The sequence below is a fragment of the Camelus bactrianus genome, chromosome X (assembly GCF_048773025.1).
Source record: "Camelus bactrianus isolate YW-2024 breed Bactrian camel chromosome X, ASM4877302v1, whole genome shotgun sequence".
Lineage (NCBI taxonomy): Eukaryota > Metazoa > Chordata > Mammalia > Artiodactyla > Camelidae > Camelus > Camelus bactrianus.
Genome location: NC_133575.1, coordinates 19940488 through 19957227, shown reverse-complemented (window position 1 = coordinate 19957227; position 16740 = coordinate 19940488). Strand labels below are relative to the sequence as shown.

Sequence of the window (16740 nt, the reverse complement as noted above, 5' to 3'; positions counted from 1 at the left end):
GCTCAGGAAATTTACGTTTAACTGCTCTCATAAGGAACACCCTCCTCCTCACCCATTCTTTTTACTTTACCTAAAGGTCATAGAGTATTTCCGTATCTTACCGAGAGTGAAACTCACAGGCTCTAAAATTCTATGAGTAGAGGCTGGACGTTCTTTATCTTAGCACCCCCAGTACTAGCACACCGCCTTCCAAACAGCAGATACTCATTGTGTGGTGAATAAAAGAGCCAGTAAACACAAGGTCTAATTTTTTAAGATTTAATTTGTCTTACTTTCTTGAATAAGCTAAAGACTAAAAGGAACAAGGAAAACAAGGAAGATTGAATCACATTTTACTTTTTTTCTATTCCCTTATCCTAACTATTTTACTATAGGATTCTTTCACATTAATAAGAATATAATTCCTATTATGATGTTATATTTTCTTGTCTGGGGGATAAAAAACCTTAAACTTCAGTAAGGGTGGGAAGATACTGCTGGGCATGGCCCTGGAAGCCGCAGTGACTTTGGCAGTAGTGTCAGCCCTGGCTGTGCATGGCTTCGGCTCTCTCTTCCTCATCTCGCAAAGCTTCTTCATAATAAGATGGGAAGGCACTGGGAACTGTATCATTGACCTTGGCCAAAAATTCCAAGACTTTCATTTTGCTGGTTTCAGCGTGGGCTTTTGGGCCCCAGAGGAATTCAAAGCGTGGAGGATCACTGTCGGGCACCTGGCGGTACTCCAGGTACTTCAGCCTCACTAAGTCTTTGGTGATGAGCTTCCTGGGCTCCCCGTAGATGAAGTGCTTCCTCCCAGCATAGACTCCCATCATACTCAGGAATCTCCAGATGTCTTCCTCGGCGGCACAGTTGCCCTTTATGAAGATCATACCCAGGAGATTCATCAGGAGACCGGTCTTGGGTAACCCCCTGCCAGCACGCACCCTCCCATTGTTGGGGAGTTTCAGCTTGCTGACAAGATCATAGTGACTGGTTGAGTCGACTTCCTTCACATCTACCGCAAAGACCATCTCAATGCGCTCAGAGGCTTTCTTGAGAATCTCAACAAATCGGTCGTGGTAGTTTTGGTGGACCATCTTCAGCATGTCTTCCTTCATAATGGGCTGCTTCATTTTATACTTGTACAGAAGGAACTGCTCCAACAACCCAGCCTTTCTGGTTAAAAAATCACTTCCTGAGCTCTCACTGTAGGGTAGGGCTGCAAAGGCGATTGCCCTATCATCAGGTTGGCCATTGGAATCGTCATCAGATCTAGTGGAAGAAATGCTTGCAGAAGTAGTGGTTTGAGGCCCCTGAGAAATGCTACACGATCCAGCAGCCGGCAGACTCTGGATAATGCCTCCACACTGAGGAGAGGACGGAGTGGACTCCTCTTCTGCCACTGCTGTGGCCTGAGCACCCTCACAACTCAGGGTCTCATCTTGGGCCTGATGGCATTTCTCATCAGCATGGTGCTTAGTCTTATGACTCTGAGGCATCATCAGGGACAGCAGGAAGGAGTACAGACAGGAGGTCAGGAGATGTGGACACCTGGAGGAAGGAGAATATGATGCTGAGCACCTTCAGCAGGGAGCTTCCACCTTGGCTTTAACTAAGGCTGCCTCTGCAGGTTTCCTTGAGGACACACTGCTCTAGGACCCCACAGAGTCTGTTCTGGTCAACCTGTCCCCTCAGAACCCTGTGGAGGATGTTAGAGGGAACCTTAGACTGCAGCCTGCCAGCCCTGCCTGGGGTATACTCGGGTAACAGCAGAGGCTACCAGTGGGGAGCCTATGTTCTGGGGTGTGAGGGTCTTCTCAGTTTATAGTCAGGATCATCATGTCAACTCTTGGCAGGTCCTAGGCCTCCTCTCTTCTGATGATTTGAAGTTGACACCACAAACCAAAGTCAGCACCTCCCTGAGACCCCAGAAGAGGAAGTGAAGGGGTTCCTTAGCCCCATCTCTGTCATGGGGCACCCAACAGAGAGCCATGTGGAGCTCTCTCCTTCATGGGCTGCTTGGGTCCTCAGTTCACGTTCAGGGTACTCACCCAGTCTCCAGGTGATACCTGATTCACCTCCTCTCTGCTGATTGGTGGTTGCACTCTCATACTAAAGTTCTTTTCTTAGATTTGATGTAAATAAGTGAGGGTAAGCCTCAGCCTGACAACCCTGACCAGAGCCTTCATATCTAAATGCAAATGTGGCCCAGATTTTTTGCTATCTATTTCAATGGTTGGTGGTCCCCTTAATCTTTTCTTTAATCTTTGGCATAGTCTGAGATTTCTCTCTTCCTGCCAGCACCTCCTGAGACACACCGACCCTACTCCCGGAGGCGGGGGTGGGGGGGTTTGGGGGCGGGAGGCGAGGGGCCGGTGGGGTTGGTTATGAGGGTTGGCCCACCTGCTCATGGTCTCCAAGGCTGAGAATAGGGGTTGGATTCCCTTGTACTCTAGTTGTGGGGACATCCCCACAGACATCATGGTCCTTAAGTTAACTCCTGGAAAGATCTGGAAATCCTCCTACTGTGGAGGATAAACCACCCCTTATGAACAAAATCTCTCACTCCCTACCAAGTCTCTCCTCCCCCTCCTTCCCTGGCCTGCCTCCCCACTACCTTCACCATCCTGCCTTCTTTCCGGCTCTCCCCTGCCGCCCCCCACCCTTCCTGTGATACTGCAGGAGAAAATGAGTGTCAGTCATCACGTCACCAGTGCACAGACACCCCCGGCTGCCAGCAGAACGGGAATTCCCCCAGTCCTCCCGTGGGGTCCTTATTTTGATTCCTGACCACGCCTGGGATGCTTTCTTCTGCTAACTTGAGACCCCTCCCCTCAAACCAACGTCCTCACATCCCTCAGCCCCTCCTTGCAGAAGCCCGCCGGACGCAAGGGCTTCCCAGGCTTGACAGAAACTTCAAGTTCTGTGCCACCTTACTGTTCTGGGGTTAAGGTCCCCTCAGACCTCTCTCAGGGTTCCATCCTTGATTTCCTTCAGGGCCAGGCCCTACTCTTCCTGATCTACCATGTGGGAAAGGAAGGCTCACATCCACCCGACCACCATGCTTGGGTCCTCTGAAAGCGGCAAGCAGGACGCCACTGGGACTCCCTGCTGAACTTTCCTCACCCTGACTCTTGTTGGGGGTCTTCTCCTTCCTCAGCTGAGTTGGGGCCGCCCACTTACACCAAGGCCCTCACCTCCCTGAGGAACTTCCCGGCGGAACTCTCCCTCAGCCTGACTGCTTGGCCCCCCCGGCCCCCCAGGACCGAGAACAGGGGCGGGGCTTTGCGGGGAAGGCAGAGGCCCTCTTCGGCGTGCCGGCGCTTCATTCAGTCCCCTCACCTCGATTCCTGCTAGAGCCTGGAACTCCTCTCTTGCCTGAAGCCGCCCGCCGTAGACAGTCTCCCACCTTCCTCAGGCCTTCTGGGAGGAAGCAGCTGTCACCTCACCACTGGCAGAGCCTTGATCTCTGGCGCCCCCTCTGTTCTGGGGTGGAGAGCACCGTCAGTTCCACACACAATTCTCAATTACACTCTTTTCAGGACCTTGGGTACGTCCCTCGGCCACTGCCCTTACAACAAAGTCCTCGCCTCCTTGAGACCGTCCTTGCAGAAAGCTGCCTGACAGCCTAGGTCTCAGAGCAGGCGAGGGGAATTCTCTGCATGACTCGCTATACGACTGGTGGTGGTCTCCTCAGGTCCCGTCATTCATCCGGGCCCTCAGCTCAGCTCACGTTTCTTTAATGAAAGGCTTCCAAGGAAATGCCACATCCCGACCAACTCTTGAGTACTGTCTATACTGTAAATCTTACGGAGAATGGATCTGTGTCCCAGGAATGCTGTGAGATGCAGAAGCTGAAGAGCAAGATAGAGGTCTTAGATAGGAGGTGAGCTGTGAGAGAGAAAACAAAAAGCACCCTGGTTTATTTCTTCTTTTTACCACCCAGACTTGGCCTCTAATGTAACTTCTGTTCTACAACACTTACATACTATAGGAAATGGGCTGAGCCTGATAATTTTGTGAGACCCTATCTTTTAAGGTTAATTGACACTGCATATGTAGGTGATCATATTGTTATCAGATATTATATCCTTCCTTTCATTATTCATACCTCTCATTTACTTTGGTATTTGGTATTCTTATTGCCCTGGCTCTGTATTCCAATCTAGTACCTTTTTTTCCCCCCCTTTTTTTTTTTTACGTTTTTTTTAGTCAGCTAAGATTTTTTGGAGTAGTGAGAAGAAAAGTAAGTAAAGATACACAAGGTCAGCTTCAGGGTGAGAGTGGTGGAACAGTGTGTGCCCTAGACAAATTCAGACCAGGAGTCTAGTCTAGCTCTGTCACATACCACCTTTTGAATATGAGAATATTGCAAGTTCTTCATCTGCCAACTGAATTTGATAAACTCTCTCCTGTAAGACTGTGGGAATGTATGTCCTGTGTATAAAGCATCTGTCAAAATGACTGGCAAATATTGGGTGTTTCATGAATGACAGTTGTGATTATTTTTACCTAGACAATATCACCCTCCTATGTAAGAATGTTTTCTTAAATCCAGCATATGTTAGAGAAAATGCAATGCTCTCAAACCCAAAGCTCCTAGAATTTTGTCATGCACCAACTCTTTCTGTCCTTTCCAACTGTCCTTCTATATAAACCACATCCATTTTCATTTGTCCCTTACCCACCAAAATCTAGCTCTCTTAGAATTTACCAAATTACACTGAAGATAACCTAATTAAAATGCTATTTTAATGCATGAGAATCTGGCTCTACCAGTTCAAGGCAGAAACTGTCAGCACAGTGGCTCTTGTGCATCTTACCTGTTGGGGCTCAAGGCAGTCTGCCCTAAAATATGCCAAAATAGCATATTGATTATTTTGAATTAAGGTTACTTAAGAAATGGCCAAAGTAAGCAGGGCACTCTGACCTTCCTTTCTGTCTCCCTAAAAGCAGGAAATAAATCTCTCATGTGAAAATGCACTCACTGCATCTGAAGGTAGAAGGACACCCTTATCACCAGGAATAGGGAATTCAGCCAGAGAAGCCTCTATAAACAAAACGCCATACTTCTTCAGTTTACTACCTCAAGCCCAAAGTCTGTGTAGACTCTTCACTTATTGAGCACTTGAAACCTAAGTTTCTTTGTCCTGTCGATTCCTCACAAATTTATTGTTTCTTTGAAAAATATAAAAGCTGCCTGCTCTGGCCGCTTCTTAGGTCCCATTTCTAAGAAATCTTTATGTGCATGAATTACAATTTGTTTCTTTTTCTCCTGTTAATCTGTCTTGTGTCAATTTTATTATCAGTTCAACCATAAGAACTCAAGAAAGGTAGAGGGGGACATATCCTCCTCCCTGACAGTTGGCAAGCCAGCCCGGAGGCTGGCGGGGACCCCCTGCTTCCCACCCTGCTGCAACTTAGGGATCGTGGGACATCTGATACTAGCCGGCAGAAGGTAAGATTTCTTACCGTGTCAGCCTCCCAGATCTCTGCCTGCAAGGTCTGCGGAAGGGGAAGTAGTGAGAGTCCCTTCTCGATCTTGATCTCTCTCTTCTCTCTCAGTTTAGATTAGCAGGAGAAAATATTTGTGTAGATAGTTCTTTGGACTTAGGGACACTTGAGCATTCTTTTCCTCCCAGGCATGGTCACTGTGTTTCTTTGTCTCTCTCTATTGCGTCATTTGTCGTCAGGAGAAAGAACCATAGGGCGGAACAGCAGGCATAGGCCCTATAAGTTTGCTGTTCAAGCCAGCCTCACCGACCGGTGAGTTAACGGTTCACACTGGACCTGCGTCTACTAAGACAAACTTTGCTGTGGGTCCTCTATGTAAAAACCAGATGAAGTTTTTCCTCCCATCTTCTTCTTTGTCTTGAGAGCTTGACATTGTGTCCAGTGAGAATATTCTCTCTGATCCCTCCTATCTGGAAGGTGCATTTACCGGGTGCATCTGGTGCATCTATTCGACTGGGGTTTCAAGACGTGAAGTCGTCAGAAGGCACTCTCTTTGTCTGGTTGTGCCAGGTCTCAGGGGAGTTTGTCATAAGGGGTCTTGGTCCACGAGGGGCATTTGTTGTCTCAATATTTGTTGCTTGTTAGTGCTGCAAAAGTCATATTCCAGTAGCACCTGCCTGGTATCATAAATTAGCGGGTTTATGGCTAGAGGTGCCCCACATTTTTGTGGGACACTGGAGACACTGTTTTCACTGCGCCGTTCATACAGCCTGTAGCAATGAAGGGCTTTTACTTTTTTAGGCTAACTCTGAGAATGAACTTTCTGGATTTGGTGAGGGCTATATACTCTCTTGTGATAAGTTTCTTGAATCTTTTGTTAAGCAATTTTAAAAATGCTTATTGGTTTGAGTTGCTGTTTGAAATTAATATAAGATCCTACTTGCCAATTGCCAGATGATGGATTCTTTAAATTGGCTATATTTAAGAGGAAAAAAATTTTTTGAGAACTCTCATCATAAATATCTGTTATATTGGTACTTAAGGGAGGATCAAATTGAAAGGAAAAAAATATATAACTACTGGCATTAAGGAATTCCTTATTATGATTAAAGAAATTAAACTAAAAATAAAAATCTGATGTAAATTCTCCTTCTTAAAAATTACCCTGTCTCCTCAGTAATTTCCCAGGAATCAGGGAACAAATTAGCTGGAGTCCAATATTCAAGGGCTAGTAGGAAACAACTGTCTTTGTCTTGTAAATCTCTATAAAACCAAAAGTACAACTCTAGAAGTGAGTCAAAGCCCACCTAACTTTACCAGTCCTAAGGCCTCACCTATGCCTCTTTAAATGTTCGTAGATACTGTAAAAGATCAGGATATTGGACTAAAATTGTCCTTTACTTTTAAAAAATTAATAATAATTACCCGAAGACCTATGATAATAGACAAATATACTCCAAAACTCCTAGGAGAAAACTTCCAACTTTCTCTGTCCCTTAAAGTTAAAAACCCTATCATGTCTATCAAATGTTAATACAGCCCACATGGCCTGAGACTGAGTTTGAACTAGCTCAATCTGTAGAACCAAAAACAAACAGGGAAAAACAGGGAAAGGGGCCTTTTTTTTATTATTGAAGTATAGTCAGTTATGGTGTGTCAATTTCTGGTGTATAGCACAATGTCCCAGTCATGCATATACATACAGATATTTGTTTTCATATTCTTTTTCATTAACTGTTATTACAAGATATTGAATATAGTTCCCTGAGCTATACAGAAGAAATTTGGGTTTTTTTAAATCTATTTTTATATATAGTGGCTAACATTTGCAAATCTCAAACAACCAAATTTATCCCTTCCCACCCCCTTTCCCCTGGTAACCATGAGATTGTTTACTATTTCTGCAAGTCTGTTTCTGTTTTGTAGATGCATTCATTAGTGTCCTCTTTTTTTCTTTTTATAGATTCCACATGTGAGTGATATCATATGGTATTTTCTTTCTCTTTCTGGCTTACTTCACTTAGAATGATGATCTCTAGGTCCATCTATGTTGCTGCAAATGCATTTTATTTATTCTTTTTTATGGCTGAGTAGTATTCCATTGTATAAATATACCACAACTTCTTTATCCAGTCATCTGTCAGTGGACATTTAGGTTGTTTCCATGTTTTAGCTATTGTAAATAGTGCTGCTATGAACATTGGGGTGCAGGTGTCTTTTCGAATTATAGTTCCCTCCAGATATATGCCCAGGAGTGAGATTGCTGGATCATATGGTAAGTCTATTTTTAGTTTTTTGAGGAATCTCCATACTATTTTCCATAATGGCTGCACCAAACTACATTCCAATCAACAATGTAGGAGGGTTCCAAAAGGGGCCTTTTTAAACACAAACAGCGAAAAGACTGCCTTGCCTGAACAGTCTCCTTAAAATTGCTTTTCAAGGGCAAATACAGATCTTAAAAGTCTTCTCCACAAATAATAAATGTCTTTAGCCATTTGAATGAGTACACTTAATTAATTCCAACTGTTGCTTATAAACTAGTGAGTTTTGGACTGTATCTGATTCATGACTAAAGTTTTAAAATGAAAACTATGAGATCTCTGATTGTGTCTGTCTATATGTCTACACTGTAAATACGATATCTTTCTACCTCCGGATGATGTTAATTTGTAAAAGGTTTTTTTTAATTGGCTTAAACGAACAAGCACTTATGTAAAAATTCTTAAAAATGTAATAAAAACTAACCTACATGGTTTTCAAGTTCACATGATCTAGAATAATCTTTAGTAAATAAAAGCTAATTTTAAGCTTGTTGGTTTAATTAATACAGGTATATACTCAGAATTAGCATTAAATATATCATGGATAAACATCTTTTGTTCTACCTGAGTTTACTAGTCAAGTGAGGTAATGTCTCTGTTGCAAAGTTTGTCAGCAAAAAAAAAACAAAAACAAAAACAAAAAAACCAAAAACCAAAACCAAAAAACCCTTAAGATAATGATTAAATGCTTTAATTACTCAAAAATCTTCATAAGTAATCTAAGCATGTTTATAAAGAACAAAATAATTAAATAGATGTCAATGAGATAAGAGTTTTTAGGTGAATTTTTAAGCAATAATTGTTTTATGATTTAAACAGTTTCCTAAATTCTTTGGTAATTTACATTCTTAGAGTTTTTCAAAGTTAAATTAAATGATGAGAATTTACTGAATGTCTAGATCATTTCCAAATAAGATAAAATACTGAAACATTAATTGCTAAAGAAGTCTAAGTTTGCATACTTTTGGACTCTTATTACAGAGACTATGTTTGGGTTGCTTAATAAATATATCTTATGCTTTATTGAAAGATTGTTTTATAAAGTAGCATATATTTCTAGAAATTAAAATGTATTTTTGTTTGTCAAGCCACAAAAAGTTAATACAAATCACAATTGTTTACTTCTTTTTTTCACTAAAAAATTAAGATCTCAAAGGATTAAGAATTATAATATATGTCATCAAAACTACAACATATAATAATAGAAATGGGATGTGCTTTTGAGTAAGGAAAATTATAAGATGTGGAGATGGTTTTGTTAAGGAAAAAGAAAGTGATTTTGTCATAAGGCTTGTTATTTCTAAATGGGAAAGAAAATAAGGGACAAACGAAAATGGGCATAGAAAATTGTCAGTTTTGTTTAAAAAGAATCTTTGGAAAAGAATTTTATGCATGGTCAGGACTGAATAGGTTTGGAACAAATTTAAGTAAATGAGTTTAAGTATCAAAAGTAAACGAGTACAAACTTGGGATTTGGTTTTATCTTTGTTAAAAGAACAAAGTTGTTTTTGTTTTTGTTTTGTTTTGGTTTATTGATCTGCTCTTGATAAGGGGAGATTAAAAAAGGCTTTTCTTTACCTTGAAGGAATCTGCCCCCCAAAAAGGAAAAAAATATAATGTCTTGCCGTATTTTTATCAGGTCTTTGATTACTTAAGCAAACCTAGTCCTCTGGATGTTAAAAGAGCTAAATTTTGCTCAGAACCATATAACCATCTATATTTGCCTATGAAGTCTTTAACTGTTATTTTGGTTAAGTTGGTAACTAAACATTGTTTCACAATGATTTATTTGATTAAGTGTTTTAAAGCCTTTTTTGATATTTTTGACAAACTTCCCCCAAATCAAACTATAAATGAAGTCTTTTTCATGTAGAACTGATTTTGAGATATGAGATATTTCAGAGGTCTCCTGAAATCTCAAAGATTTGATCTCTCTCCTTATAAAAAGAGTGATTTTAAACTAATTAAAAGTATTTGTTGTATTAAATTACATGGAAGCATTGTCAAGTAAGAAGTAACATTAAGCCTTTTTATGTTGTATCTGTATATGTATGTGTTATAAGTGTTCCAGAAATTATGTGAAATTACTGGAAGTCTCATATGTCCTGGCATAAAGTGTTGTCTGTCATCAAAATTGAAGCTCACACTAAAAGGACTAAGTGCAAGTATCAGGGAAACACCATAGCTGACTTTTATGCACAGGCAGCAACAACCAAAGATCCGTAAAGATCTACAAGAGCACATGTGGATGAAACCTATTTTGCTTCTGCAAAAAAAATTGACCCATCACCACCAGACATTTGCCATCCTGGTGTCCATATAACATGGCACCAGTCTGTTCAAAAAATGGAGAAATTAAATGGCTAAACAATAGCTATAAATTAAACAAACCAGTTGGGGCTGTGAGAAACCCAAGATAACCCCTTGGTTCTTTTCATCTCTTTTGCAAACCCCATTTTTTTGTTGTTTTTTTGCATTTCTTAACCCACTATAGTGCACTTAAGGTGATTCAACTTGTAAATAACAAGGTCCTACTGTATAGCACAGGGAATTACATTCAACATCTTGTAATAACCTATAATGGAAAAGAATATGTATATATAAATGTATAAGTGAATTACTTTGCTGTACACCAGAAACTAACATAACATTGTAAATCAACTTTACTTCAATTAAAAAAATTGTAAATAGACATTTGTAGGAAGATTTCTATAAAATTGTGAAAAGAGTCTACCAGCAGTGTCTACCTGTCAGGTTCATAACCCTGGGAAGGAAAAATAAAAAAATTTTTGTCCACAGAGGCCTCAGACCTCCTCTTTCTGGATCCTTTGAACACCTGCAACTGAACTTCATTCAATTCCCACTTAGCATGAGTTATCAAAATGTTCTTGTTTTTGTGTGTATATTTTCTGGATTGGTTGGAGATTATAAGGCTGATGCCCTCACGGTGGCAAATAAACTATTAAAAAATGTGTTCGCCACTTGGGGTATACCTTTCATAATATTCAGGGATTAAGGCACCTACTTCACTGGGCAAATCAAATGAGCCTTAACAAAAACCTTGCAAACTTCTTGAAATTATCACTATCACCCTTAATCATTAGGCAAGGTCAACAGAACTAATGGAAAAACTGAACTCAAGCAGAATAAGAATTAATAACATGGGATGAATAAATTGATGCATATGATTATAATTTTCATGACTTTTTGTCTAAAATATTTTAATCTTTTGTTTTCCATATATAAGAAATTTTTAAAGACTTCTAGCAATTTGATAAAATATACCTTTGTAAGTAGAATTGAAACATTTATCTTTTTCTCCCTACCTGATCCCTCCAGAATTCAGAAACTCTTAGGGAGTATTCTTATTTTCTTGGCAACACAGTTATTTGCGTAAGTTCAATAAGAATCTGTTCTCCTTACAACAGGACACAATTGGAAACATTGATTATATTAACAAGGCTTTGACTGGAATGTCCTATTTGACAGAGACACATGTAGATTCAGATAAGACCAGACAGCTTGAAGGAACTATGGTTGACTTTATGGAGCCATAAAACCCTTGGAAAACCAGCCTGGGACCTTGCTGACCGAGTTCCCAGCAGCCTTACCAGGTAAGGAAGGTCACTTCCAGGCAGGTGCAAGAACTTCAGGATATTTTGAGGACCTCAAGAAGAAACAATTTCACCCAAGTCTATAGGTAAAAAGGCAAGTCTGATGACAAATCTTTGGCATGGCTCCCTGGCCTTGAGAAGCTATTAAAATTTCATTCTAGAGGCTTTTTTTTTTTTTTTTTTGGTATATGCACCTTATCTTTATTTTTTTAACTTTTTTTTTATTGAGTTATAGTCATTTTACAATGTTGTGTCAAATTCCAGTGTAGAGCACAATTTTTCAGTTATACATGAGCATACATATATTCATTGTCACATTTTTTTCACTGTGAGCTACCACAAGATCTTGTATATATTTCCCTGTGCCATACAGTATAATCTTGTTTATCTATTCTACACATGCCTATCAGTATCTACATATTTTGAACTCACAGTCTAGAGACTCCTTTTGAAAAGTTACAGTAAAACAGATTTAAAAGAGCCTATATGGCCAATTGCTATTCTTGCTGGACTTAACATAAATAATCAGGCCAGGTTTATTGAATCTAGATTTATTTTGCAAACAAATTAGTCTAATTTGGGTATCTAGTAGAAATGAAGGAGACTTTAGAGGGAAATATTATGGTTCAATGGAAACTATAATACACACTTGTGGATATTAGATTCTAGTGCTATTAATTTTCCTTGAAGTTTTGTTCTTTACCTGTAAACTGGACTGGATCTTGAATTTTTCTAGTTTCCTCCAATATCTGGCTACAACTCTCTAAACTGTTTCCAATTTTCTCCCACCCTTTTGAATTGAATCAATGAGAACTAAAACTGCCCTTTTCCTGAAGCCTTGCAAACTAAAGCTAGACGACTTGATATAAACATGAGAGAAGTCACCACAACAGCTAGTATTTAAATAGACTTCCTGCCTATTGCTGTATAAGACACCCAGAAAGTTTACCTGAACACCCAGTGACAACATCAGAGACATTTCAAACTGCAAAACATGCTTCCATCCTGACATCTAGAAATCTTGACTGACTGCCCCTGGGCTCAGAAACTGGTTTATAATCTGCTCCAGTCATTAACCTTTGTTTTTCTTTGGTCTCCATAGAAATGCCCCTTAATAAATACCTGATTACTTGCACTGTAGACCTAGCTGTGGGAGCTCATCTGTATCACTGCCTCCTGAGATGAGATACAACTAACTGACCTGACCTGTTCTCAGAACTAAGAAACTGGTTCCGTGAAATGGAGGACTCTACTAACACATTCTCTCTCTACAGTGACCAGCTCAGCTTTTAATAGGTGAAACTTCCAGGGAACTTTCAGAGGAGGGAACTGTTGAGGCTCAGGGCTGGCTGCCCCAAAATACACCACAATGGCATATTGATTATTTTGAATTAAGGTTACTTAAGAAATGGCCAAAGTAAGCAGGGCACTCTGACCTTCCTTTCTGTCTCCCTAAAAGCAGGAAATAAATCTCTCATGTGAAAATGCACTCACTGCATCTGAAGGTAGAAGGACACCCTTATCACCAGGAATAGGGAATTCAGACGGGGAAGCCTCTATAAACAAAACGCCATACTTCTTCAGTTTACTACCTCAAGCCCAAAGTCTGTGTAGACTCTTCACTTATTGAGCACTTGAAACCTAAGTTTCTTTGTCCTGTCGATTCCTCACAAATTTATTGTTTCTTTGTCTGACAACTATAAAAGCTGCCTGCTCTGGCCGCTTCCTAGGTCCCATTTCTGTGACACCTTCATGCACATGAATTACAATTTGTTTCTTTTTCTCCTGTTAATCTGTCTTGTGTCAGTATTATTATTATTCCAACAACAAGAACTTGAGATGGGTAGAGGGGGGAGTTTCCTGACCCCCCTACACACACCCCAAGGCAGTTCACCCTTATTTCTCAGAAACTCCCCAGAGATAACGTGCATAGAACCCCTGTCTGTGTACTGTATTCTCGTGCATTGAGATAAGAGCAAAGGCACCTTTGATTTCTGTGTGAAAGGGGCTGAATTGTGTCCCTCCAAAAATTCACATTGAAGGCATAATCCCCAGTACCTCAGAATGCAACTGTAGTTGGAGATAAGGTCTTTAAAGAGATGGTTAAGTTAAAATGAGGCCTTTAGGGTTGGCCAAAACCCAATCAGACTGGTGTCCTTATCAGAAGAGATTAGGACACAAAGGGAGAGGCCAGGGATGCATGCACAGAAAGGGACAGCCAAAGAAGGCGGCCATCTGCCAGCCAAGGAAAGAGGCCTCAGAGGAAACCAGCCCTGATCATGGACTTTCAGCCTCCAGAACTGTGAGAAAATAAATTTTCTTTGTTTAAGCCACCCAGACTGCGGTATTTTGTTATGGAAGCCCTACCAAATCAATACACTGCCCCAGGAGGAAATTTATTTCTGGATTATCTGCAATCCAAAAGTAATTCATAAAAGCACGTTTTAACGACCTCCTGGTTATTCTGTGGGTTGAGGAAGGTGTTTCCACACTACGCATATGTGGTGTCCAAACACACAACAATGGACACTGGAGAGATGAGATAGCCACTTACTAATCATTATACTCACAGGCCAGGGGAGGAGGACACTGCATGTCCCACAGAGCAAATTGGCAGTTGCACTCAGGAACAAAGTGAATAAGCAGGGTCTGTGGGAGGCAGGGTTTATAGCATCAAGAAAGTGAGGTGACTGCTAGTTCCCACTGCAGCTTGTAATCAGTTTTGAATAATTCCACAGGCGGGGAGGGAACAGAAACCCGATACTTAGGAATAAGCGAGATGTGTGTGCCTTGTCCCCTTGATAAATATGGTTGTTTGAAAGTGGACCTTATCTGCAAGTACAGAGTGTAGAGGATAACTTGCAGTTAGGCAATTTGAGGCCCTGCTGGTTTCATGAAATGTTCAGGCAGCACATAATACTGGACCTTAATTTTACACCTTACACCCCAGTGCAGTTTTCCATTCAAAGGTTTTCTCTCTAGCCCGCCATGTAGCTTAACGTAAAATTAGGCCGCACAGATTGACTTGCAGCTTCCCAAATCTTAACCTGCCTTGCCTCAGGGAATTGACACTTCACTGCTCTCACCTGGAATGCCTTCTCCTCTCACCCATTCTTTTTGCTTTCCTGTAAGTCATAGAGGGTATCTCACCCCTTCCTTATGTGATTGCAGCTCCTAGCTTCTATAGCTGTATGGGCAGAGGCTGGATCTTTATCTTAGCACCCCCATTACTAGCACAGGGCCTTCCAAAGAGCAGATGCTCAGTTGATGTTTGGGAGATAAAAAAGCGAGTACGAGGTCTACTTGTTAAGATTTAATACCTCCTCGTTCTTTAATAAGCTAAGCATATTAAGGTATAAATCATTTAATTTTATAAAACAAAAGGCTGAAAGGATTAAGAAAAATCAAGGTTGATCATCTTTTATTATTTTTTTTCATTTCATCATCCCAACAATTTTATTGTGAGATTCTTTCCCATTTCCACAAAAATCTCTATTGTGATGTCATATTTTCTTATATGGATGATGTTTTTAAAAAGTCTCGGATTTCAGCAGGGGTGAGAGTAGATGCTGGACATGGCCATGGAACATGCCTGGAAGGAACAGTCATGCCAGGCCTGGCTGCAACTCTGGCTCTCTCTTCCTCATCTTGCAAAGCTTCTTTATATTGTGATGGGAAGGCACTGGGAACTGTATCATTGACCTTGGCCAAAAATTCCAAGACTTTCATTTTGCTGGTTTCAGCGTGGGCTTTTGGGCCCCAGAGGAATTCAAAGCGTGGAGGATCACTGTCGGGCACCTGGCGGTACTCCAGGTACTTCAGCCTCACTAAGTCTTTGGTGATGAGCTTCCTGGGCTCCCCGTAGATGAAGTGTTTCCTCCCAGCATAGACTCGAATCATATTCAGGAATTTCCAGATGTCTTCCTCGGCGGCACAGTTGCCCTTCATGAAAATCACACCCAGGATTGTCATCAGGAGACCGGTCTTGGGTAACCCCCTGCCAGGACGCACCCTCCCATTGTTGGGGAGCTTCAGTTTGCTGACAAGATCATAGCAGTGACTGGTTGAGTCGACTTCCTTCACATCTACCGCAAAGACAGTCTCAATGCGCTCAGAGGCTTTCTTGAGAATCTCATCAAATTGGTCGTGGTAGTTTTGGTGGACCATCTTCAGCATGTCTTCCTTCATAATGGGCTGCTTCATTTTATACTTGTACAAAAGGAACTGCTCCAACAAACTCACCTTGCTAGTTAGAGTATCACTGCATATGCCCTCAGTAGAAGGTGAGACATTGGAGGAAGATGGATGTTCGTCATCTAGGCTGTTATCATCTTTATCAGGTCTTGTGCCAAAAGTACTTAAAGAAGTGGTGATAGTAGATGGGGCTTTCAAAGATCCCTGGGAAGTGCTGTTTGACTCAGTAGCTGAAGAGCTCTGGGGGTCATCTTCCAAAACAGTAGAAGAGGAGGAGGGAGGCTCTTCTATTGCTGCAATGGCCTGAACTCTCCTGTGACTCTGGGAGACGTCTCGGGCCTGGCGGCGTTTCTCACGGGTGCGGAGCTTACTCTTCTGACCCCGAGGCATAGTGACTGTGCTTAGGGACAAGGGTCAGGAGTGTGAGTAGGAGGGAGGGTGGTAAGGGCCCACTGGATAAGGAAGGTTGAGAGAGTGTGTGCAGCTTCAGCAGGGAGATACCACCTCGGTTATAAGGAAGGCTACATTTGTAGTTTTCCTCGAGGACACTGCTCTACAGACCCAACAGGCTCCTGTTCTCCTAATCAGCCTGTCCTTTGGGAAACCTGTTGAAGGAAATTAAAGTGATCTTTAGGCTGCATCCTGCCACCCCTGCCTCAGGCATACTGGGGTGACAGCAGGGGCTGGAAGTCTTCTACATTGAGGAGTCTCTTATTTCCCATTCAAGACCATTATTCAACTGGTAGCAGGTCATGGGACCCATTCCTGCTGCTGTTTTGAGGATGACATTACAAACCTCCCTGGGATCTACGAGAAGGAACCAAAGGGAGTCCTCAACTTATCATCCCTGTTCAAGTGCTCCCAGTGCTGACTGCTCAGTGGGGAGTTTTCTGTCCTGGCCTCTTTGGGGTCCTCAGTCCTCATTAAGGGTCCTTACTTTGGCTCCACATAGGGCCTGATAATCCCACCCCTTTCACTTAATGGTGGCTGCGCCTTCAAACTAAATATTTCACCTCCCATAGACTTGATATAAATAAGTTGGGGTAGCTTAAATTTGATAGCCCTGCCCTGGGTCTTCTAGGGCTGTAACCAGGGCCAGTGCCAGATTCTTTATCACTTCTCTTTAGTGGTAGATGATCCCTCAGTGCTTGCTTTGACCCCTGTCATGGCCTAGA

General features: G+C 41.6%; 1 protein-coding gene across 1 annotated transcript; it reads right to left on the bottom strand.

Annotated features, from left to right (window-relative positions):
• Positions 1–348: 348 nt before the first annotated feature.
• Positions 349–15955, bottom strand: LOC105075935 (melanoma-associated antigen B3-like). The gene is given in 6 exon segments (XM_074359686.1): positions 349–638; positions 641–661; positions 804–1530; positions 10505–10521; positions 14964–15007; positions 15010–15955. Coding segments are annotated over 6 exon segments (1875 nt in total). The 3' UTR covers positions 349–518.
• Between the last annotated feature and the right edge of the window lie 785 nt (positions 15956–16740).